Raw genomic sequence first — 24,647 nt, 5'->3', positions numbered from 1 at the left:
TGAAGGTAATTAACGGTCAGATTTGATCACAGGCTCCTTCTTCATCACCCTGGAAATGTTACATTTCTGTAGCACACACTGCATTTATGAAACAACAGCCCAATCCTGAAGCTGTATCCTCGCCCACTGTATAACAAATGTTATTGGTGCGATCTGAAGTGAAAAGTGTTGGTCCTTACGTGGGTGCTGATGGTCTCCTGCACCGCTCGATACCACTCATTGATGACGCCATCGTTTTCTGACTGGATCAGCAGCTCCGTCCCCTGTCGAGTCTTCAGCTGCGACCAGGAGAAAGATGCCAAACAATCAGCTCCCACTAAATCATTGATTGTGTTCTTAAGAATAATTTGTTGTTTACTTCTTTTGATGTTCTCAATGCGTGTGGGATATTTTGTGTGAAACACTATTTGTGACAGTGCAACTGAAAGATCGTATCTGTATTGTACTGTACTGTATTTATGACAATTCAGTGGTTTTAAGTGAACAGAAAAACAAACAAACAAAAAACATAGACACAACTAAAATTGTTTCAAAACAACCAAAACATTGAAGAGCACTAGAACTTGATGTGAGCTCTCGCTCACCTCTATGACGTTCTTCTTGCTGGATTTGTCCTTGGAGGCCCACTCCACCGAGCCGCCCCTCAGGTCCACCGTGAACTCTGGTTTGGACTGACTGCCCCCGAACTGGACGGACACCAAAAAGGAATCAAAGGAAGCAGATTAACACACAAAGATCCTGCTCATACCGCACTGATATTGTGGACTGTTTCTGTCCAACTGTGCTGCCGTGTTGTTGTATTGTCTCCCAGAAATAATGAAGAAGACTAACAGAGTGAAATAGGTAAGTAAAGTTTATTAATGCAGCACCTTTCACAGATAGAAAATCTTTTCACATGTACATGTTCCATACATGGAGCTTGTTTATAAGGAATATGAATGCACCAGTCCTGCAACAGATTCTTCCAGATTTCATTGAGCTCATTTAACTGTGTGAAGGTTCAGTTTGTGCTGCATTGATAAAAATGGGTTGGACAGAATAATAGGAATACCAGATCATCAACCTACAGCTTCTCACAGTTTCAATAAAAATGGAACATTATAAGCTTCTTGAAGCAGAATTTACTGCTGGTCTGTCGAGGGAGAATTCATCAGTGTGCTGAGGTACCTAATAAACTGGCTACTTGGGGCACATCCATATTGAAAAATATAAACGTACAAACGTAATTCTGAGGAATAATTGAATTGTGTGTGTACATGCTGGAGTCTCAAGTAAGAAAACAACACACTAACACAACCAAACATCATTAGCATTTCTTTTACCTTGAGAGCTCATTAACTGCAGACAAAAAAAAGCTTTCCAAAGACTAAAGAGTCTGTTGACTTTTGCTTCACCAAACAATACACATGCAACTGAAATCTAAAGTAACCCTCCTGTGTGTCATGCTCTGTCCATTTAATCAGAAGCAGCATGACAGCCAGCCTCCACCTGAACTCCATGTCTGAATTTGTACACAGACACAAATGTTTTTGCTAATGACGGCGCAGTAATACTGTTTTATTGCTAGTGAGTGATAGCACAGAGGGGTTGGGGTCAGAGCATGACAGACAGGACGGAGATGTCGTGCAGAGGAGAGAGAGAGGAGCACACAGAAGGAAGGAGGAAGCACATACACAGGAGGCTCGGTCGAGCCCTGAGCAGCCATAGGACACAGCAGGACGTTTCTTAGCAGACGGCCTCCAGTTATTCAACAGTGACAGGAGAAATTCAGGGAGGGAGCCACTGTGGTAGAATGGCTGTATGGAGGGATGGAAAGGGATGAAAGAAAGGAGGATGGAAAGGAGGATGGAGAGGTGGGGGGGGGGGGGTGAGGCCAAAGGTAAAGAGATGGAGGCATGGAGAAAGAAGGGAAAGAAAACATCCAGGAAGGAGAAAGTTCAACCCCAACGTTCCTCTGACAACCTGACCTGAACAGCTCAAAAACTCTGCGGTAACAAGTCAAAGGAGGCACAGAGGGTGAACCCTGCAGAATAAAACAGGCCCCGGCTCAGATAATCAGACTGGCTTTAATGCAGGAGGCCTTTTCACATAAAAGCAGCAACAATAATGTCTTCAGAGAGGACAATATTCTTTTGTATGTACTCTGTCTAGACAGCTACACCACAACATTTTATTAGGAATAGCTTTTTGCCTGTCACTCACCCAGCTGGTTCCACCTCCTTGTCCTTTGGCAAACAACAACGTGGATCCTTGGAGGACGGTCCAGGAGGAAGTCCAGTTCTTACTGCAAGAGATAGTTCACAAACACTCTTGAGTGCACTCAGTAAACACGGGCAATTTTCTGTGTATTTATTTGGCAGCAGAGCAGGTAATGGAACATCTCTCCTCCCTCATGATGTGTTATTTCAGTCTCATGTAGCGAGACCAGACAACAGGTCTTCATCAAATGCTGCAACAAAGACCTGCTCAGATTCTTGGTGTTGCTCATTTTCTCTTTGAATAACAGAATGACTTCATGAACATGTGACAAAATTTAACTTTTTTACTTTCAGATTTTTATATTACTCAAAGTAAGAACAATGCTCACATTGCTGGCAGCAAATACAGAAACCAGAATCCTTTTGTTAGGACTTGACCCAAACTGGAATCACACATCTCATTCACGTCTTAAGTTTGAAGCTACACAATCCAACTTATTTATAATATCAACAAACCACATTATTTCACATTATTTTTAGACTTCTCTAAAAGCAAATTCACATATAAAAGTTCTCACATGCAGACTTTCATTTTCAGTAAGATTCACAGGAATCAAAATATTAAATGGCTTTCTCCATTTTGGCAAAGATAATAAAAATACAAATTCAAAACAAAAGAAAATATATTTTGATGAAGAATATGGTTGGTAATTAGGATATTAATGATGAAGTTCAAAAGTAGAACTAAATTAAAACAATCTTAAAGTGGGTTAGGGTTGTTGTAAGACCAGTGCTACTCACCGTACTTTCTTGCCGTTCTCAGTGATCTTCGTCACATTCAGAACTCCACACTTTTCAGACGGCTGGACACAACAAAACAAAACAACAAGGAAAGTGTGAGGAAGTGTCAAAGCAACTTCATTTTACAGACATGTCCAACACAGAAACTGTGATTGACAACAGCAGCAGGATCACGGAAGAGAAAGCTGCTGTCAAACAAAAAATTGGCGAACAATAAACTAACTGTTTCAGTCTTTTGTAAAAACACTGCCCCCACAAAAAGTACACCGCCACCAGAACAATAGCAGCTCTGAGTTTGGAGGGAACACGGATTTTTCTCACTCAGAAAAGGCAAGAGTGAAAACATTTGATTGTGCACAGACGTCAGTAAAATAAACGCGACTACTGCAGGATTTAATCTGTGATCTTTTAGAATTTTGGCTTAAGAGATGCAAACATGGATGAACAACACAACTGGAAGAAAACCCAAAAAATAATTTTTATGTCCCTTGGCAACAGAAAATCTGTGTGATGACAGACACCCAAGCAATATATCAACTGACCTATCAGCACAAAGTCGCAGAGTTTCTAACAGGCTCAAGGTCAAATTGTGTTTGAAGTTTTGTTTTGTGCTGCTCTAATTATTTTCATGTTTTCCAGGCCTGTGGAGGAACCCTGAACTGAGCTGCAACACGTGTCTTTGCCCACAACTGATCTCAGACCAAGTTAAAGTCCTGCAGGAGAAAGCCTGGTGGGTGAGGTGAGGTGAGGTGAGGTTATAGGGGTGAGTACTAACAGAGGCTGGGGGCTTGGGAGACGAAGGGCTGGAGTCAGAGTCAGGAGAAGGGGGCTTCGGGCTCAAAGGAGCGTCCTGGTGAAGAGATGGATCCAAAAAAAAAAAAAAAGAAAGAAAGTCATTTGGGATAACAACAGATGGTTAATGAGAAGATGATGTGAGGTTAAGAAGACAGACTTCTGAAAAGAGCGTGATGGCAGTTTGCCGGTAGATTAAGACACTGTGAAATGTGTCAAGTACCTGAGTGATGACAGGGGGACATCAATGAATTATTAATTAGACGTTGGCGCAGGCACAGTATTTCCCAGGATGCTCATGCACTTACAAATCTTTAAATTTGTAGGATCATCAGTGTTATTGTAAGAAAAATCATTGTCAAAGCCAATTAAGTTTCTGATTGATTAATTATCTAGTGGAATAACTGAGATGAATTCAAGTCAATCAACTCGAGCAATAAAAAGTGAATTTTGCCTGAAAGCAATACTGAAATAATTACTCAGTAATAATTATTCTTCATGTTGGATTACACTCATTGAAGGTGATTGTGCGTTTGGATTAAGGGGACTGACACTGATTGGTCGGTGTGGCAGACTACTGACTTTGTTTTTGTACGGGTGTAGGCGGACGGAGATTGCACGGAAATGCCTTTTTTTTGACAGCCGCTGCAAAATAACTGCAGTAAGTCTACAACTGAAACTTTGCATTGTTTAGATATCTCACAAAAGAAAACAACAAATAACAGCAGCACTTAGAAGAAAACTAACTGGAAAATATGATTCCTAAAAAAAAAAAAAAAAAGAATTGGGAATATTTGTACTTTTGATTGTGCTTTTGTTATTCTTTTGTTTTTGTGGTGTGTCGGACCTTGTCGTTGGGCTCTTGGACGTAGGCGCTGTGCCTCCATTTGGTCAGGACAATGGGCTCCATGTGTTTCCTGTCCAGGCTGCGACTTTTTGGAGCGTCCCCAGACAGCTGGGGAGGGGAGAGTTTGTACTGGGAGGAGACAGACAATCAAACGGCATCATGGGAAGTCTATGCTCTCAGTTATGACGAAGCATGACCACAAAAATAATTACATATCAATTGTTGCATATTTGCACATCAGACCAGCAGATCAGTGACAGGACAGAGCTCTTCAGAAGACAAACACTGATCATAAATTGACATTTTAAATCGATCTACATCAGTGGATTCCCTTTAGAGACCCAGAGCCCAGAGTCTATGGTTAGATTGTAGGTCCTTTACCTTGGGCAGCTCCCATTCCGATCTGGAGCCGTCTGCACTGTAGTAATAAGGTCTTCCCTGGTCATCGACATGTTTCAACCACTGGGGTCACAGACAGACACATTATTGACTCCTGATCATCACACCTACAGACTAACGTTAGTTTTTATTGTCACATGACTACGTTGTGAAACTTCTTGAATCTGTTCTCTTAGATACTGAGGTAAATTATATCTTGAAATTATTCATAAAATCTATTTTTTGTAATTATCTGAATGTGAAACCAGTTGGTGTAGAGTTCTGCAGTGGAAAAAGCCCCATAAATCAAAACCCAGTCTCCCATGCATCCCCAGAAACCAGCAGCCCCGTGCAGCCAGTACCTTCTCGTTAGTATAGTCGCTGACGTAAAGCGTGTGGCCGTACTCGTCCATCTCCTCCGACCACCCACGTGGCGGCGAGCCATACTGACTGTCTGACTGGCTAGAGTAGGTACTGAAGCAGGTGTCCTCCGACGACAGAGGCTGAAGTCGACCAATGGAGAGCGAGAGGAAGGGGAGGAAAGACGGCGAGAGCGACAGAGGCGTGGTCTACCATTAGGGATAAATAATCAGAGAAAGAAACCCGTCACCATGGAGTTAGAAGGGAAAAGACAGAGAAGGACCCAGAAGCAGCAAACCATCAGAAACTTTCCCACACCAGTGAAAGAATCAGCAGTGTTCCTGTTCCACCTGTAGGTGGCAGTGTGGTACAGCCATTTACAGGGCCACAGGTTAAAATCTGCTGACAATGGAGTCGACCACTATCGTGACAGACTCATGATGTCTGTGTGAGAGCTGTAACCAGTTTGAGCTCAGTGACAACATTTCTGCAAAGTCAGGTGATCTTCTGTTCCCTGCTTTTCTACAGAATGGTACTTTCAGTTCTAGCGTGGACTAATTCACTCACACTATTGGATTGTATATATTATCAAAAGGGATCTGTTATGTTCTCATTTTAATCCTGGCTCTAGATATGGAGGCTGGTGTTTGACTCACTTATGACTGATGTTGTAATCATCTCAGCCGTTGATCATTTGGCTCGCTTTTGCCTTGTTGATCTAGTTTTCACATTGTGAATCTGGTTCCTGATGACAGTCCACACCTGAACCACTTTGATTTGCTCTGCAGGGATTCAACTGTGTCTGCTTATTTAAGATACTGGAAAATCCAGATTATGAACTAAGCAAAGGTAAATTTTAGATTTGGATTTTCTAATACAGGTTAACAGCCGATAATGGCCCTCTGAAATTAAGCTGTTCAGACCCTGAGGGGCACGTCTCTGACATTCATAGATGGCACTTCCTGAAAGTGACATCTGCTTTCTGCGGTAACTGAACACATTCACATGTGAAATGAGAAACACCAAAAACATTGCAGACTGATTTCCCAAGTTCTTATTTCCTCCTGTTGGTGTTTTTATATTTCTGAGCTGGATGGATTTTATGTGTTCACAGTCTCAGACGGGGTGAGTTTATGTGAAGCAAAAGGTCAAAATTTGAACACATTTGCCCAGAGGACTGATCCTCACTTCTTCCAAATAAAATTTACTGTCGAATTTTTTCCTTTTTGTACCGGCGACTACTTGATGCCCTCGCCTCAACCTCCAGAACTTGATTGGTACCTCGGAGCTTTCTCCTGTGCTGTGGTTCTCGACTCTGGAGTTGCCGATGCTGGTGTCCCTCGCTCGGGGCGGCTTCCAGGTCCTCTCCTGGGTGGAGCGGTTGTAGTAGAAGTGCCGGCCGCTCAGGTCCTTGTAGGCCTCCCAGTCGCCGAGCGTGTGGAGAGGGGAGCCAGAGGGCAGAGGGGGCTGGTTGGTCTGACTGATCTTCAGCTCCTGCAGGTTGGTGTAGACTGGAGACTCGGAGCGGCCCTGACCTGATGAGGACACGGTCTGATGGAATGAGACAGAAAGAAAAGCAGAGAGCAGTAGACCTGTGAGTCATCGGTGAGTCTGTTACATAATCAGACAAAAGCTCCTGGACAGTGTGATGTAAGAAATTCACAGTTTTAAGAGGGACAAGTTATAGGACACTTCATCTAAAATACCAACCCCCCCCCACCTCCACAAATAGCTATCACTATATCTTAACTGTGACTGTGTGGAAACTAAAGGAAATGGCCGACAGCCACCTTTGACCACAGAGGACAGAGCAGTGAGGGTAAGCTTGATTATATAACAGAGAGCGGCAGAGACTCACGTCAGGTAGAAATAAGGAAGTAAAACTGACAATCAAGATGCATCCTGAACAGTTTGTCCAGGCACATCCTTACACTAACAAACGACTGAGGGACATTTTTCTGCCTGATCAGTAGAATACTGTGGTCTTCAACAGCAGCTCTGTGGAGGCCTGTTGATTTTCATTACATTACACTTTAAGTACACAAAAGAGGCAACCACGAAATTAAATTCCCTACACTTCCCAAAAGACAATTCACCTATCAAATATTTTCACATCCTCATGGTTCAAGGTTTCGAAACGCACGTAGGACATGAAAAGTAAACTGTCTGGTATTTATTCATTCAAAAGGTCATCGTGATTAAATCATCTGCTAATTGACTCCCACATAAAATTTCATTCATTTCATCTCAAATTTGGTATGATCATTTTAATAAACAATACTTTCAAAAATAAAAGCCTTCATTTCAGATTTCTAAAAATCAAACCTACTTCTTTTCTATTGCCTTTTGAACTTATCCACCACTTGCAGTATATTAGTTTGAAAGAGATATTGTGACTTGAATAAATAGATTTTTTTCATGTGTCTGTGCAGACAGTTATACTAAGTTAAATCTCTGGATAAAACAAAACCCTGAAGTCAGTAATACACTGCTTTAACTTTTCCAGTTGAAACAGGAAAAAACCTGACCGACCGCAGCTGTGATGTTTGTATGCTGCTCATGGTAAGATAGAAGAAGAGACTCAACCATACAGTCACGCTGTCAGGGGACCAATCAGGATGTTTTTTATGCTGATTAAAGCAGTGAATGTCTGTTAATGAAATAAAACCTGACTGACAAGTGAACAAAAAGAGAGCTGAGCATCTTTCCACAGATGTAGAGCAGCAAGCATGCTGCAGAAGAGAATCCATCTCCAAAACCCTGACGTGTGACTGATCTGGTCGACGGACTGTGTGTCATGATTATTTCTAGCTGGTAGTACAAAGGCTGCAGAACAACGAGGCAGGGATTCATAAATATTGGCCATGCCCTGAGGCCTCCAAACATTGGCTCTGTGATGTTTTTATTGCACACGGATCAATAGGGATGAAGTATGCAGAAGCCAAGCAAACAGCTGGAGGTACCCGGGAGAATCCAATATTAGATGGACTACAGTAAGCCTGAGTGCCCTTAGTGTACCGTTTATAATATTAAGGCATTCAACACGTCGGCCATAGTATATGTCTCATTTAATGTAGCGTTGTTTCTGCCGCCTAATTTTTAAATAAGAGGCCAATATTTGACAGAAAGGTGGGAATCCCAAAGAAAAACAGGAACGCTGAAGTGAAAGGCTGTCATTGCCGCTCTGCAATGGTGAAGTGCAAACCTCTACAGTGTGAAGCAGGATGCAGCTAAAAAGAAATCTATAAATACATTTTACCTGCGATGGTGAGCAACTAGTGAACACATCATCCTTTTCAGGCAGCGAGAATGCTCTGAGGAAGCTTCTGGTCCAGCGGATCATTGCCTTGCTGCTCAATATTTGGAGTTTGAGTTGAGCCACGAGACTCTTTCAACACATGCAGTCAGAGCCCTTAAGACACCGCTCTGTGGTCTTCCTGTATAATACTGAGTGAACATGTGATACAGTGCATGGATCTGTCAGAGAGGAAGCCCACACTGTCAATCAGACATGCAAAGCCAGTAAGGAAATATCTCCTTATGAACAAGTAACCACCCCTAGCATAATTTGAGATGTGACAGGAACCATCCCAATCAGGACGTTTTTTGTTGCTTTGTTGGCAGATCTCTAATAGCCTTAAAATGCATACTGACTCAAAGAAGAAGTCTTTGGTTTTGGGTAGTTAAAGTTTTCTCAGGATCATGTGTAACTCCAATTAAAAAAAATAAAATAAACAAACACCAAAGCTTCCAATGTCCTTCCGTGGACTGAAGCAATAAGGACTAAGTCAAATAACGGCTCTAATTATGTAACTAAAAGCTGCACTGCCAGGTTGGCTCATTAAAAATGCACAGGGTGTCTCTTCACTCCATTTTCGCGGCGGTATATTCAGGAACAGCTGGTGTTGGACATCTGGTGTGAACATACTGACCACTTAATCAATACTGAGCTCTGCAACCGCTGAGCCTCAGAGGGACATTAGGAGGTTGACCTCTCAGACTGAGGAAGCTGCTCTCTCTGATAGTACACTGCGCTTTAAGGAGAGGTTGCCAGGTGGACAAGTGTCGCTTTGTACTGCGGTGCAGCCGAGACGGGGAATTATTTTGGATGCGCGGGGTTACAAAAATAAAAGTCTCATCTCCCCTTTCATTTTCTACAAAGAACAATATCGGGTGACTGACAGCTGGAGGACATGGAAAAACTAGGGTTGAATCTTTTCTGCAAAATGTCTCTTTAGAATCTGCTGCTTCCACCAATAACAAGGACCCAATTTTTAAATCCAATTAAAAATCCAAATCCATTAAATGAAACTTTTTAACGCATTTCATTTTTTTCCTTCAAAATGTAGTTGTATGTTGTCTGTGAGTTGAATAAAAAAATAAATTAAGAGCTCTTTCAAATAACTAAAAAACTTGAGACAAACCATCATCAGTTAAACCTCCTGTTATCTTCAACTATCCCAAATATACTTTATCATTCAACGATTACAACACATGCAGGTAAAAAACACACGTTGAACCAGCAGCTGTTTTCATCTCGTGATGCTCTGATAAACAACATCCTGGAGGTGAAGCCTCAGTCCCATCAGTGTTTAACTGGAACCACCGGCACCGACTGTACAGTGTATGGACAGGAGGTCAGCATGCACTGCACCGGCCAAATAACTGTAACTGCAACCCTCACTCATCAGGAGGAGCACAAATCTCTGCTGGTTCCAGCATCTGAAATGTGAATACTTGATGTTTTACTTTGTCCAATATGATGGTCAACTGATGACAAAGGACCAGATTTGCTGCAGGATCAGTCACAGTTATAATTTAAGTGTCCCCCTCAGATGAAAACTAATTAGTGGAATCAATAAAAATTAAAAAAAAAAAAAAAAAAAGAAAGAATACAGGATGTGACTGAAGTGGAGACTGAGCCCACTAATATAACAAAAGAGACAAAGAGACCATCGCAGGTGAGCCGAGCAGCAGCAGCAGTTTCCCATTAGAGGGCAGCCTGACAACAACGTTAGTCTTTGAGATAGACCGGTGATGGAGCAGGAGGAGGAGCTCCCTCCTTTTTCTGTTTAACGCAGATGAACCTGCTCTGCTGCATACCGCGGAGAGCTGGGCCATGCACACACAAAACATACACACAAACTGGAGAACTTCCCAGGCTGAATGTGTTACACAAACACACATGTACAAAACATGCAACAAAAGTAGAATCATAGAGCACACAAAGTGCAACTTCAGTGTTTATAGTGAGGAGCCTCCAGCTGTCACAGCTGTTGTCAGATACCATGTTGTGTAACAGAAATAGGAAATGATTCTTAATATTCCTGTTTTGGGCTAGAAACCTCCGTGTTGCTGACAGAGGCAGAAATTCAGACCTGATAAGACATGAGGTTGGATTGATGAGTCAGCAAAAAGCCATACTGAGTCACTTTCTTTGAATTAACTTTGCGTCCAAACAACTATACTGCAAAATACTAAACTGAACCCCTGAGGATCGTGATGTTATTAGCATCCACTTTAAACGTCACTATTTGTACCAAAGACAGTTATCAAAACTTTGGCAGCTTTGTTGAGGTTAATTACTTCTTATAGTCCATTAAGCCAAAAGTTGCTCAACAAAGCTGCCAGACAACCAGAGGGAGTTAAGGAAATCAGTCTGCAACTTCAAGTTCTTTCCATCTGAACTTATTAAAAACTAGACACACCTGGAACAAAAAACAGATTTGATGACTTAGTTCATTTGTATATCAGACAGGGTTTTTGATGGGAGGAGTAGATCAGTGACACACCAACAGGTGGATGTGGGATGATTGACCAGTGAAAGCAGGCAAGAGATGTGACAGCGCCTGACCGAAAGAGGAAAACAGGAAGTGACATTAGAGCTGTGTGTATGGAAAGGCAGTCGGTCTGGATAATATTACATCACACACACTACAACACACTGACAGCATTACAGGTAATGAGGTGAACACGGTTCTTCTGTGTGGTTCCTGATCCCAGAGTTTTTATTCCTTGAGAGAGGGAGAAAGAAACTTGAACTGAATGTCCAGCATACTGATAACGCAGGAAAAGAAAAATAACAAAACACAGATGATTAGGACTGAAAAAAACCCCAAACAATCTCAAAAAGCCTCAACCCATAACGCACAATGCCCATGTATAAAACACACATCCAGTGCAGCCTGGTGGGTCCTTCAGTCTGAGGTAAATCTCAGTAAACCTGAGTGTAATGAATAACAGGCAAGAAAAGAAAACCACAGACAAACACACCGCAGGTCAACAAAAAAAGCATTTTAAACTGTGGCACCACCCAAGGCAATTATGCAACTCCTGTGCAATTACATCTAAACATGAGAAAACAGTCGGCGATGCAGGGAAAACATAGTGAATAGCCTGAGGTGAGTTTCTGCTCTGACTGACCTCATGGAAACTATATTTAACGTCAGGAAACTAACCAAACAGCAACTAAGCTGCTAAAATGTCCATGTGTTGACACGGGTGTCACAGGATGACAAGGTGCTTTTTAATTATGCAGTAAAGGAGAAAAGAAAAGAAACGAAAGGAGGGAAGAAGAAAAGAGCCACACCTGGGAACAGTCTATGCTGCAGTATCCCCTGTGCTTTAAATCACACTGTGGAGAACCTATCATACACTGTTGATGATAACTAGGACGTTTAAAACCATGCAAGAAAATTAAACAAGGTTGTCTTTTTTTATCTTTTAATAAACAATGAATTTTCTCTAAAAATAATGGGAAAAAAGCCAAAAACAAAACAACTTGATGTTTGAGATGCTAATAGCGGTGAATAACTGTCTTTTCTTGTTTGATAAATTTTACAATAATTAATGATGAGAATGGGTTTTTTCTGGCTCACTGATTCATTGACTGATTGTTGATTTGTGATCACCAGTGTGTCAAAACAGTTGACTGAATACATTTAGCATGTTTATGTGATAAGATTGTCAGCGTGTTTGTGCAGTAATGGACCGCATGCCTATTAGCGACAGTGTGACCTACATATGAGATACCTGTTTGAGGGAAAGAAAATACTTCTTTGTGCTATGTGGGATAAAAAAGTCTACACAGTTACAGATCAGAGAGAAGTGAAGGACACTGCCCTCTTTTACATAATCCTGGCTGGGAAGGAGGTCCTCAGAGGAATCCTGGTCTTGTTCTGAACTAACTCTGGTCTATTTGTCTCTACTTGAGTTGGAAATGGGTCAGAAGTGAGACACTGCAGTAGGAAGAGGGAGCAAAGTTTTTTTTTAAGTCAAGACCAATAAACCGAGCTGCCCATCATCTGTGGTGCTACAGCTGTTTACTACACTGGAGCTAGTCAACAGTTAAACTAGTCAAATACAAAGCAAAGCTGCAGCAGCAGGTCCATCATGAAAAAATAGATTATACACAACCAGAAGTCAATATGCTAACAGTTCCACAGAGGAAAAGAGGAAACATGCCAAGCTTATCTAAGAAGGTCAAACACAGACATCTGGATCAGTATACAGAGATCATACAGAGGTGAGTGAGTTTCACATGCCATTACTGTTCAGCCTGCCAAAATATAACAATTCACACTACTAGTCTGTCACCATGTCAGACAAATTAAATTGTTTCCGCAACGACTGTTCAGCGAGTAAAATCCAGGAAATCCTGGCATAATGACTCCATTAGAGTGAAGATTTATCAGAAGTTTAAACCCTGCGCACTGGCTCCTTAAAGTATGAGGAAGCGTTTGGAGAATACAGTGTTCTAGTTACAAAGCACTGTCATCTTCCAGATTGTGCAGTTTGCATCTGACTGTCAGATGACAACACACTGCAGTGTGAAAGGTCACCACCATGATTTAAAAGCAGTATGTCTCATTTCCTACGCTGTATGATTCTCTGGTGGGGGCGGGGCGCAGTGGACTGGATTGCGTGATTAAATGGACATAAGTACACGAGAGAAAGTGACACGGAAAGTAAAGTGATTCATGTTGCTGCTGCCCAAATGTTGGAGTAAATGAACTTTTCCAGATGTGTGTGTGTGTGTGAGTGTGTGTTTTTTTTTTTTTTTAGATTGGAGGAAAAGACCATATGCTTGTGAGCCTGGAACAGCAGCTGCCTGGATGCTGCTGTGCCCTCATCACAGGGGACAAGCGGTATTCCCTGTGGCCTGGGACACGACGCCTGCAACCGTTTCACCCTTTCCTGTCTCATTTTGAAAACAGCCGGAGACATATGTGAGGGGAAAAGGCATTCACTGCAGGTGGAGGATGTCTTAACTTCTCTGGAGTTGTAGATTTGTCAACAGGGACACTGGCTAGCTTTTAATAAATTCTATACTTGCCCTGTTTAATATTCTCAGAGATGACTCAGGAATAATATAGAATTTGAAGCCACAGAGCAGTGAAGCGACTGACAGCGGTGACCGAATAATTAATCCTTTAATTCCATTTACCTGACTGGTTGCAGCTAGTGATGCTAATTCTTCTACACTAAGGGCAGCTGGAATTTACGGAATATATAATTATATATATAGATCTGTGTGTGTGTGTGTGTGTGTGTGTGTGTGTCAGATTGTGTAAGAGAGTAGCAGGGGAAAGGTGGGGTCACTGCTCAGGACACATAATGTAATAGGATGTGACTCAGGAAGATGCAGACTGTGTGCGGCTTTCCATTCCAACTTTGGCTCTGTGGAGGATTTAATGTTGTTATCTAATGCACAAAGTCTGAGCTATAAAAGCCTGTTACCAGGTAGAAAATGCATCCTTAAAATAACTACTTCTGAGTTAATGCATGCCACATAGCAGCACTAAAAGCCGTTTACTGACCAACCTAAAAGAAATGTGGCAACTTCAGCATCAAACTTTATTCTCCAGTTTGCTTCTCCATCTCCATCTATCACCTTTTTTCTTCCACTGAAGAAGCAAAACCTGCCAGTAGCTCCTTTAAAATAGAGACTTTTTCAATGGCTGAGTGAAATAAAGAAAAAAAGTAGAATTATTTAAATTAGTTTCAAAGTTTTTGGCTTAGACAGTAGAAAAGCCAAAAGCCTGGTTGAGATGAGCGGATCTGCTTCTCTGCAGTTGTGTCTCTCAGAAATAAATAGCCGACCACATCACAGCAGGTTTTAAGACACTATCTAGATCACCGCTGATAGATGTTTGTATCTTGACAGCTGTAATCTTAATCCAGCTCTGTTGAGCCAACACATCTGAGGAGGATGAAGATATGAAGCTTAGATATAGACTCTTCATATCAGTCCCATCCTGTTAATGCCAGTAACAACATCCTCCTGCAGGCTTATACATCAGTCACCACATCATATGTGTTAAATAGAGAGCGTCATGAAAACCCAACGAAGAAACACACAGTTTTCTTTGTGGCACCGTCCATTTATCTTTGGCTGGTGTGTCCCAACGCTCAGGCTCCTTGTTAGCAGTTCCCTGTTTTGCATTTGTGACACTAGTAATGCTATATAATTTCTTCACTGGGCATTAAATGCCTTGCTCAAGAGCAGGATGGTTCATCGCCAAACAGATTTTTATTTATGTCCAACCCAGATTAATCCCAGCTGCTCTGGAGATCTGATCCAGTGACCCTCACAATTGCATGGCTGCTGTCCTGTGAGCTGGAGCCAGAAAGCTGACCTAAAAATGCAAAGAGCAGCAACTATGAAAAAAATGTTTCATCAACAAACCCTGATCTGACCGAGGAGCTGTTGGTGAAAGACAGATAAATCAGGGCAGGAACTGTTGGAGTCATGATACATATCTGGTGGGGGATTGTGAGATTCTTAATGAGATGAAAACATGAAAATTAAACAATGTGGTGTGAGAATATCCCTCTTGGTCAATTCTCTGGATGAGCTGCTTTAAAGCTCGTCATTATTTACATCATACATCATAATCACATCATCACAAAACAACTGTCACCGTGTCTAACCATAAGTGGTAGTCATGCTGAGCAATCTGTAAAACGGATGGCACCAATCTTAAACACTTGACTTTTTAAAAACCAGTTCTGTGTCTTTAATAAACCGCTGCAGCTTCTCAGCAGCAGCAACAGTGAATGTCAACAGAGCAGCTCTTACAGCATGCCACACATTCCCCACTGAACTGGAATTGTGAAACTGTGAGTACGAGTGCAGAGGAGGCAGTGAAAGGAAAAGACCTGACACACCTGTCCACTCCCTCACTCTTTGCCGTAAATGGGGACATCAATAAATTGATCCCTGATCACTTCTTGGGTGCCATTTTTGTCAAATATTTGCCGCCATGTGTAGAGTTATTGTTTTAATGTTTTAAACCATCATGATTAAATTGTTACAGTTGGAAGGAGCAGGTGTAATCTGAATGCAGTACCAACACAGTTATCACCATGACCTCTGAAACTTGGTGATATAAATTTATTAGTGGATAAACAGCAACTGTTGAGCAGGCAAAGATCGTTGGCCTCTAAAGAAACTATAGAGGCCTCTTGACGGAAAAGACAAAGTAATCAGTTCGCTGTATGATAGCTTTTGTCCTTCTTGTATGGAGTTTGAAACACAAAGCAACAAGGCAGATGGCTGCATATGTGGGTGTGTGTATATGTTCCAGTGTGTTATAATCCCTCTGTGGCCGGCAGGGCACAGTCAGTTCATTTCACATTCAGCGGCACATTAAGTGAACACAAACGGGCCTGGTATCCACTGGAGCCTCAGAACAACAGGTTATTTTCCCAAGCACACACAGAAATACAATGACAGTTCGTGTCCCAATGACAATGATCAGTTCTTTACAGCTACTGTTGGCCTGAAACAATACAGAAAGACGCTTTCACTGCAGGGTCAGTTCAGTACAAACTGTTTATTCTCGACCAGGGCACAACAAAGTCAGACATTTTTAATTAACCTTAATGATTATGGCAGGGGAATTTGATCACAACGGTTGTCTGTAAACACAAGGGCAAATTCAGGCTTGACAGCTCCCTTTCTATAAACAAAAGTCAAAATAAGTTCGTCGACCTTTGCACGTCCAGCTGAATTTCTTCAAGCATGCTACTGACCAAGACGAAATGAAATAAATCCACTTTCATTCTACAAATATTCAGTGGCTCCAGAAAGACGCTGGAAAAAAAGTGGTGACTGATTGGCCGAACACGTTAGCTTCCTCCCCCGCTCATCTTGTCAGCTCACATTACAACAAACACAGCTTCACTGTGCAGCAGTCTGACCCAGCTGGGTCCCCTGACTGACTTAAAACCAAGCTCAGCAGGGAGGAACAGGACTGAGTGTTATTCCCTCAAACACAGACATGGGTCCTTTATGGCCAGCAGTTCAAATGTGTTCAATGCTCCGCCCATTAACACAGACAACAAGGACACTACGCAGCTCAGACAAGTGAAGTGACTGAGATAAAAGGAGACCAAGTGGGGAGCAGTAATTATATAAGTCGACTGGCTGAACCAAAGTCTGCCAAGAAACATCTTAAGAGACGTTTTGTGAACGTAAATCCTTGTTGTTGTGTTGCTTTTGTCACCAAGAGCTAAATCAGTTACCAGAGAGAGCAGTTATCCCCTGAACCGGTGAGCCCCTCTCTGCTCCCTCATTTTCTGTCTGATAAAAGTGTAAACCAGACTGGTTACTTTTTCAAGGGACCTCTGAAAAGATTAAACAATCAATCTTCAGAAAATTGATCTATTTTGATGAGCAGTTCATAATTTAACAAATTTTTGAAGCCAATAAACAGCATTAAGTGATTTTAGACATTTTATTGACCAAATTGTAACTTTAAAAAAAAAAAAATCAAGATAATATAATCTGTAATGAAAATAAATAAATTATTTCTGCTCTTAGCCCCTAAAATCTGCGTTCAGAGCTGCTATTTGACCATAAAAGGATCATCTAAAGTCTTAGTCATTGTTGTTTACACAAAAGATGAGGATCTCTAGTTTCTCCAGGAAGAATGTCTAGGACCCCTGTAAGTCAAGAGAAAGAGTTTGGGCTAGACCTGCTCTGCTCTATGTGTGAAGTGCTGTGATGTTACTTTGCTATGATTTGACATTATACAAACACATTTGATTTGATTTAACACTAACCCACCCTCAGCCTCAGCACCTCAGGTCACAACTGCTTCATTTCACTTCTGAACCCATAAAAAGCTGCTTTCTTTCCCTCACTGCATCAAATAATGGCTGTGAGGTCAAACATGTGGGTGACAAGCCAAGCCACATGCCTGCAGGGCTCATGAAAGAGGAGGTCTGAGGGACTTTGGGCAGCCTACATACAATGTAGACTCCAAGTCAACACCCCTATTGAAGTGACATCAAAGGAGTGAAACGAACAAACATGGGACACAGGAGGTGAGCTGAAAGACAGACAACAGGCAGTTTTCCCATTTAAAGCCCTGCCGTCATCATATAGACATTCTGAGAGAAAAGCTTTGTATGGCTGAGTATCCCAGGCATCGACGCAACAGTGGACCTCATAAGTGAGTGGCAACTGGACAACAGTGAGTCACGCCTGAGACATGACACAAGAGGCTTTTTCCACTGACACCATGAATCAAAGCAAAGCCCAGAATTTAGGGGATTACTCAAAGTGAGAATATTATATTAGAGAAGAGGATTGTTGTGTTACCACAGCACCAACCGTGTTCACACACTGGTTCCTCCGTACGTCTCGCAGACTTGGTTTGTATTTAACACAAATCAAATCACCATTAAAAGGGAGTTTTAAAAAGTACTTTGTGTATAGGCCATAACATCTGGGAGTTTAGCACAGTTCAGACTAGTTCGCTGGGCAGCAGCAGCTACAACAGCAGATAAAATCAACTTTGGCTGGTATTAATCTTCCCATTCAGCAGCCTAAAGCAACTCCAGATAACAGACCAAGTATAGTCACTAGAGTATGTCATGATAAAAATCAACAAACAGGCAAAACGTGCCAGCAACAGCAATTAAAGTCCACAACACGGCATCTCTTCCGGTGGAACAATCCCTCTTTTAGGAGGTCAGAGCAGCTGTGGCCTGATTGGGTTAACTGGGTTACTAGACGGACTGTAAAATTGGACATTCCTAATGATGGACACAGTTTTTAATTTAGAAAGCCAGCAGGTTGATGTAGGATGAGGTAATGCAATCAATTCTTTTACTTTCATCAGTTCTGTGTCTTGCTCAAACGGATGTGGCGGTTAAACCACCCTGGGCTGTATCTAATAGTTCTAATGGGAACTAGAGCTAATCTGTGCAAAGATACAACAATTTTTTGGATTTAATGAAAACACCTCGTAGTCACTTAGACCTGAGTATCTATGTAGGCTAGCCTGCTGTGGATCATCGTCTGAATATTCCAGTTAGAGCTCAGGACAGTGTAAAGAGCTGCCTTCAGAAAACAGACCAACACTGTTCAAGTGTTCTTTCAGTTTGGTTATAATTCTGCCATCTGTGGCCTTTTCAAAAAGAGCTGCAGCTGGATAATGATCTTGGTACAATTTGCTCATTTAATTTAGAGGCGTGACTGAAAACTGTAATTTGCGAAAGCTGAAAAAGATACTGAATGGGGGCATAAATTGTCCTTTCCCTTTATTCCAATTTCATCTTTGGCTCATTTTGGGTTAGGGTTAGGGTTAGGGTTTCTGTTTCTGTTCACCGTTGACTCAAGTATCAACCTGTTTCTGCACTACTTAAAGAATGTGGTGTAGAGAGAGAGAGAGAAGGAAAACATAAATGTACTCAAATACTTTTCACTTCCTCCAGCTACACAGAAAAGGCCACGTGTCCCAGTTTCTTTACAGCTGCATGCCTTGACAGCACACCTCTTTTCAGAGGAGGAGGAAAGTAAAGGGCAGGTATGAGGAAGACAGAGGCAGGAAGACAGATTCTCCTAGGTAAGGATGATACTACAGTTGTGTGCAAAGAAAAGCACAGACAAGGAAAGTTCAAGTGTTTGCAAAGAAACTGTCCAATTTGTTTTAAATTGCATTCTAAGGATTTAAGTGAATACTACTGAACGTTACATGAGCTACCTTCAGTCCCACTATTTTAACTTTATTCATGCAACTTCTTATGCTGTAAATAGAGAAAAAGTTGACTGAGCTGCATATGTAAAATAAAATAATACCAAAGAAAGGACACTCCTTGTGCTGGAAAGCTACTGTGGCTCACTATTTATGAGGCAGGGTGCTACAAAATAATTGTGTGTGTGGATAAGTAAAAGTGTGGAGAACAAGGGGAGACTGGTACAAAAGAACAGAGGAGAGAAAACTGCATCGCCCAGGCATTGTCAGCTGCTGTCTACAAAATGACCTGGCAGTTTTCCATCCACCGACTTTCACTCCGGGGAAGAGGCCTGAGATAGAAACTGCTGGCTGCGATGCTTCAGTGACCATGCAAATCTCGCAAGGTCACTCTGATAAGCACGCAGCGAGGCTCAGAGGTAAAGAGAAAACAAAGGCCTCCAACAATTATGCAGGACTGAGAGCAAGTCTGCAGGGATTTCTGAGGAAACATTGAACCTGAGTGTTGTTCCCCCCCAAACGTTTTCCAACCTGAAGCATTAAGTGAGAAATTTGCCAAAAAAGCACTCAAGATGATATATGATGAAAGAAGAAAGCCCACAATGCATCAGTGAAGCGCAGAAATACAGACACTGAAAGAAAGCCTATCTTCCTGTTGAAACAAAGATGGAGCAGAGTTTTTGGGGACGTGAGCGGATCAAACTCCTACATCACAATACGTAGCTTGTTGTCCTGTTGAATGGGACGTACCGTTCTTCCGATAAGGGCTTGTAGAGACAGAGCGTTAGATCAATCAGATAGATGTTGGTTTTAGTCCATATCAGAGCTCAAGTTCTCTGCCCAGACAGGCAGACTGGCAGCCTCCTCTGCTCCTCTCATTCAGCTTTATCAAACTAAATCGAAGGTCAAAAAAACCAACATCACAGATTAATTTGGCTTTCTGTTTGATTGGCATTATTTCTGTGGGATAGCATTGGTATTGGTATAATAAAAATCACCTTGACTACTGGTCACAAAAATCATCTAAAGCCTGCCAACATGACGTTTTTGTCTGCGAGAAAAGAATGCCATCAGCATTCAGACCCGACCCTGCAGTCACCATGGATATTCATCAGCTCTGGCTCTGATTGGCACCGATCTATAAACAACACCCGGGTGAACATTCATTTTTGCCTTTTTTCTTGCCGTAAAATATTTCAGAAACACAGCTCAGAGATGATAATGAGGCTTTTTCTTTTTGTTTTTACAGAACCAGCAACCTACAGGTGACATGACAGATCGGTTAGTGGCTCCATCTCTTTCATCTCTGCTCTGTCATTGTGCGTTAATCCGAACAGCAAGGTTAACCCAACTGGCAGTGGACATAGCTTGACCTTAAAAAAAAAAAAAAAAAAAAAAACCTGCTCAAACCTCCTAATTTTTAGCCGTGGGTTTAAGAACCATGAGTGCCCAGATAATCAGGGAGGTTGTAATCCAGATTATCCACTTTATGTCGGAAGTAAAACATATAATTTTGTGTGTAATAATCCCTTATTACAGACATCATATTACCAGGCTTTCACATGACATGAAAGTGATCCCTTTAGTAGTTGACTTAAATTTTTCCAAACAACCGTACAGATAAAGCTAACCTGGAGCTTGTTTTGATAATATTTCTCCCTCTGATGATGTTGATGTGATTCTGTTAATCTCAGTACAAATTAGTCTGTTTTTTTTTTTTTTTTTTTGGTTTAACTTTTATAAATTCAAACACACATCAGCCAACAAGGTTTGGAGCTCAGCTCCAACTTAAGTGAATACAAACGACCAGAATACAGCAAGCAGAGGACCCAGCACAGAGAGTTTGTACGACTGATGGTTAACAACAAATATTTTACACGACTGACTCATATTCACGTACGTATTCACTATCCTTAGAGAAAGAAAACACAGCTTTTTTCCTATTCAGAATACCAGGCATTCACTGGACCTGAACCTGTATTTCTGGTCCTGAACATAATTGAACCAAAGTGTGCTTCATGTCTCTGGCTTCTCAGACCTCAAACCTGAGTGAACCTGTTTATCAAGATAAAAGGGGGAAGAAGCGTTGCTGAGCTCTCTTTAAGTATATTTTACTGAGTACAACAGCACACAATGCAGATAATGTCAAAGGTGAATATTTAACTCTTGTTATAAATTATCAGATGGCAGCAGGAGGAAGAGGAGCAGGAAGAAGATGAAGGCAGCTCTCCTGGAACAATCCAGTAATCTACTCTGAAATGGAATTATCTCCGAGGCACAGTCAGAAAAGGAAGCTAAGGAGATTTTATGCTGCAGGAGAGGAGCTGACAGTGTAGAGCCAATTCCTCAGCATGACTCTGCAAGTCTGTCTCCTCCAATCTGAAATCTTTGTTCTTCTTTGTTTTTAAAAGGCATTTCAATCACTGCGGTCCACAATAACATCTGAAAGTTGAAGTGTTCACAGATTGTTCAGGATTCAAACAGAGTGTGAAGCAGCAGTGATTCATCGAAGCACAGCAGCGTTACGACAGTTTGACAAATAAACAAAAAGAGGCTGCAGAGCTGCGTTTGTACTTGCACCTATGCAATTAAGGGCTCAACAGTGTAACTGTTACGCCACACTGCAAGCTGCTAGCATTACCCTGAAGAGTGAACAAACAAATGCTTCTAATACTCGCCTTAACATGTCTCATCTAATTCATGGGTAACTTCCAAATAAGGAGGCCTTCAGCTATGAAGAAACATTGGAGCCTTTTTCATCTGAAGTGTATCAAAAGCCTGAGACGTCTCAGACAAAACCATTTAGTTTCGTCTGATGTTCCACCCAGTCGAGTGAAGTTGTGATGAATCTGTTCCAAAAAACCAGCTGTGTCATTTACTACTGTTGCCTAATTTCCAAACAGCCATGACAGCTCATTACTAAAAATCCAAATCTGTGTTAAAATGCTCCTCCTTTCTTATATCCGACTGCATCACAGCTGTAATATGTCAGCGAATAGATCCAGATTAACAGCTCCTGTAGAAACGTTTCAACAGGCTAGCTAAAAAAAAATAAATAAAAAAATATAAATGTAGTGATGAGCAAGAAGCCTGCACACAAATATAAACTCACGGCAGTTATGTTTTTTATTTCTAATTACTCATTGTCCATTTTATTAGCTACCCCTGTACATTTAACTCCTTCTAATCTGTTTGGCATCAAAGTTTACGTTTATGTTTTTTTTGGGTTTTTTTTTTTTGTTACAGGCCTGCTCTGCTCTCTTGCGCAAGTGAAAGAAAAAGTTAAAAAAATAAAAAATAAAAAAAACAATACAGTCCAGTAGAGCATTTCCAACCATGCCAGCGAAAGATTATAAACTTGATAAAGGTAAATGTTATATCAGGCTGTTACATTGGACTGTATTAGATTGTAAAAATCTACCTGGTGAAGGAGTGGGGATAAGGTGTGTCCCTATCTCACTAGTCCTGACGGTGTTGGGGTCTTGCATGCTAACGAAGTCGACGGCTGTCTTTACACCCACTAATGAAAAAGTGGTCACACAATACCTGCTCCATCTACTGTGCCATGTCAAATTACATTGTATTATGTCAATCCATCCTAAACTATAACATGAATTGATTATGGAGGGAAACTGAGCTGTTTTCAACAGAAGCTTTCATCAGCCTCACACCAAACACTGCGCAAAAAAAAAAAAAAAGCTTAAGCACGGATCACCCTGTCATAGATCCTCAACTAGTTCATATTCCTCCATCCACACACTGTTTCCTTTATCCTATGACCACGTTGCAGTGATTTACTTCAGATGCAGTGACCTACTGGCCACTGTAGGCCCACTAGCCCACTGTAATCTCTGGAAAGAAAGTAGGTCTGCGTAAATGAAGACTGAAGCGGCCAAACAAGTGCTCTTTTAGGCTACGGCTGCAAAAAAAAAAAAAACAACAACTGTATGTTCTCCAAATGTTCCACGTCTTGGAAGCTAAGGTATTTTTTCTCCTTATCTAGCTGTGGTTATCTATATGTCAGAGATGACCAGCATTAAAATAAAACTGTAGGTGTGCATTGATAAACAACACGTGTTTGCATGTTACCAACCAATCAGAGTGTTTGTAAATCAAAGAAAGGGAATTATAAAACTGCATTAGCCATTTCAAGTGAAAATTACATTAACTGATCATCAAATGAATCAAAACAAAATTCCAGCCCCAATCCCACCCAAGAAAGATTAGCTAGCTTTCATCTGAAGCAATAACAATCTCAAGTTCAAAACACCTTACAAACTGAATGATCATTTCCTGTTATTTTCCATGACTTCGCTGAAAGAGGCAAGTCAGAAATAAGAGAAACTAAAACAAAGTGCAAGACCAAGAATCTTTTTTCCTCACGTTGCCAAGTTAATCATCTTTGACTGTGAATTTCACCGGGGGGCAAAGGGCACACATAGATGGTCCCTTCTGCTGGCAAGTGAGAAATTATAGTGTGCGCCGTCATCAGTGAGACAAGCATGAGTACACATGGGCAGGGCCACAAGCAAACCTTTATTTATATTGGAGAGGGAGATTATATGGTGCAATCAGCTCTCTGTCATTTAGTGGCTGCTCAAATACACATGCTGGTTTGGAAAGCACTGATCTCACTTTACAAAGAGTCTTTGAACAGTTGCAATGACAAAGAGCCTTCTTCTCTTGTATTAGGAACTCTGTTGTCTAAAAAATATAAAGGTTAGGATTTTAAGAGGTACAATTCAGAAGGTCGTGAGAATGTAATTTAAGTTGTTTTGTTGTTGTTTTTTTCAGACATGCAACAAAAGATTAAAAAAGTGGAGGGGGGACTTTGCAAAGTGGAAGTTATATAATGGAAGATGGTATATAAGATCAACTTGAAAAAACACTGATACTAACACCGTTTATAAAAAGAATCTTTATACAAAAAGCTGAGGTTAAGATATCAGAGGTGACTGAGTCAGGTTTACACTAGGCTCTGATAACAGTGAAAAATTAAGTACTATGCAATTATAATGGTAGCAGTTAAAATGAAACCTCCAGTAGAAGAGAAGTCTAAACAAACACAGATCACAGAATTTATTTAGTCCCGTCTGCCACTCCACCTCCTCGTCCTCTCTCTCTGCCCTGAGCTCGTCTCACCAGCCAGCTGTCTAAACAAATGTTACGTAGTCTGCACTTATGTAATGTAGCATGGCAAGTGCTTAGCGCATCCTCTAAGCTATCCTGTCGCATGCCATCACCGGTGAAAACATGTCAGGATGCAAGTGAGCCTCTCTTCTA

The 24,647-nt window shown here is 41.4% G+C and overlaps 1 protein-coding gene across 1 annotated transcript in view; it reads right to left on the bottom strand.

Annotated features, from left to right (window-relative positions):
* Window positions 1–24,647, bottom strand: part of LOC115057378 (rho GTPase-activating protein 12-like) — a 44,524-nt gene that overhangs the window by 4,860 nt on the left and 15,017 nt on the right. Inside the window, exons 3-10 of the mRNA XM_029524464.1 lie at window positions 6,658–6,927; window positions 5,379–5,585; window positions 5,020–5,100; window positions 4,639–4,767; window positions 3,000–3,061; window positions 2,203–2,284; window positions 585–686; window positions 180–278 (exon numbers count right to left, since the gene is read on the bottom strand). Of these exons, the coding sequence (XP_029380324.1) occupies window positions 180–278; window positions 585–686; window positions 2,203–2,284; window positions 3,000–3,061; window positions 4,639–4,767; window positions 5,020–5,100; window positions 5,379–5,585; window positions 6,658–6,927 (1,032 nt within the window). The remainder of the gene's footprint in view (window positions 1–179; window positions 279–584; window positions 687–2,202; window positions 2,285–2,999; window positions 3,062–4,638; window positions 4,768–5,019; window positions 5,101–5,378; window positions 5,586–6,657; window positions 6,928–24,647) is intronic.

This window comes from Echeneis naucrates, chromosome 17, assembly GCF_900963305.1.
Source record: "Echeneis naucrates chromosome 17, fEcheNa1.1, whole genome shotgun sequence".
NCBI lineage: Eukaryota > Metazoa > Chordata > Actinopteri > Carangiformes > Echeneidae > Echeneis > Echeneis naucrates.
The sequence above is the reverse complement of the archived record's forward strand: the minus strand, read 5'-3'. Positions and strand labels throughout refer to the sequence as shown.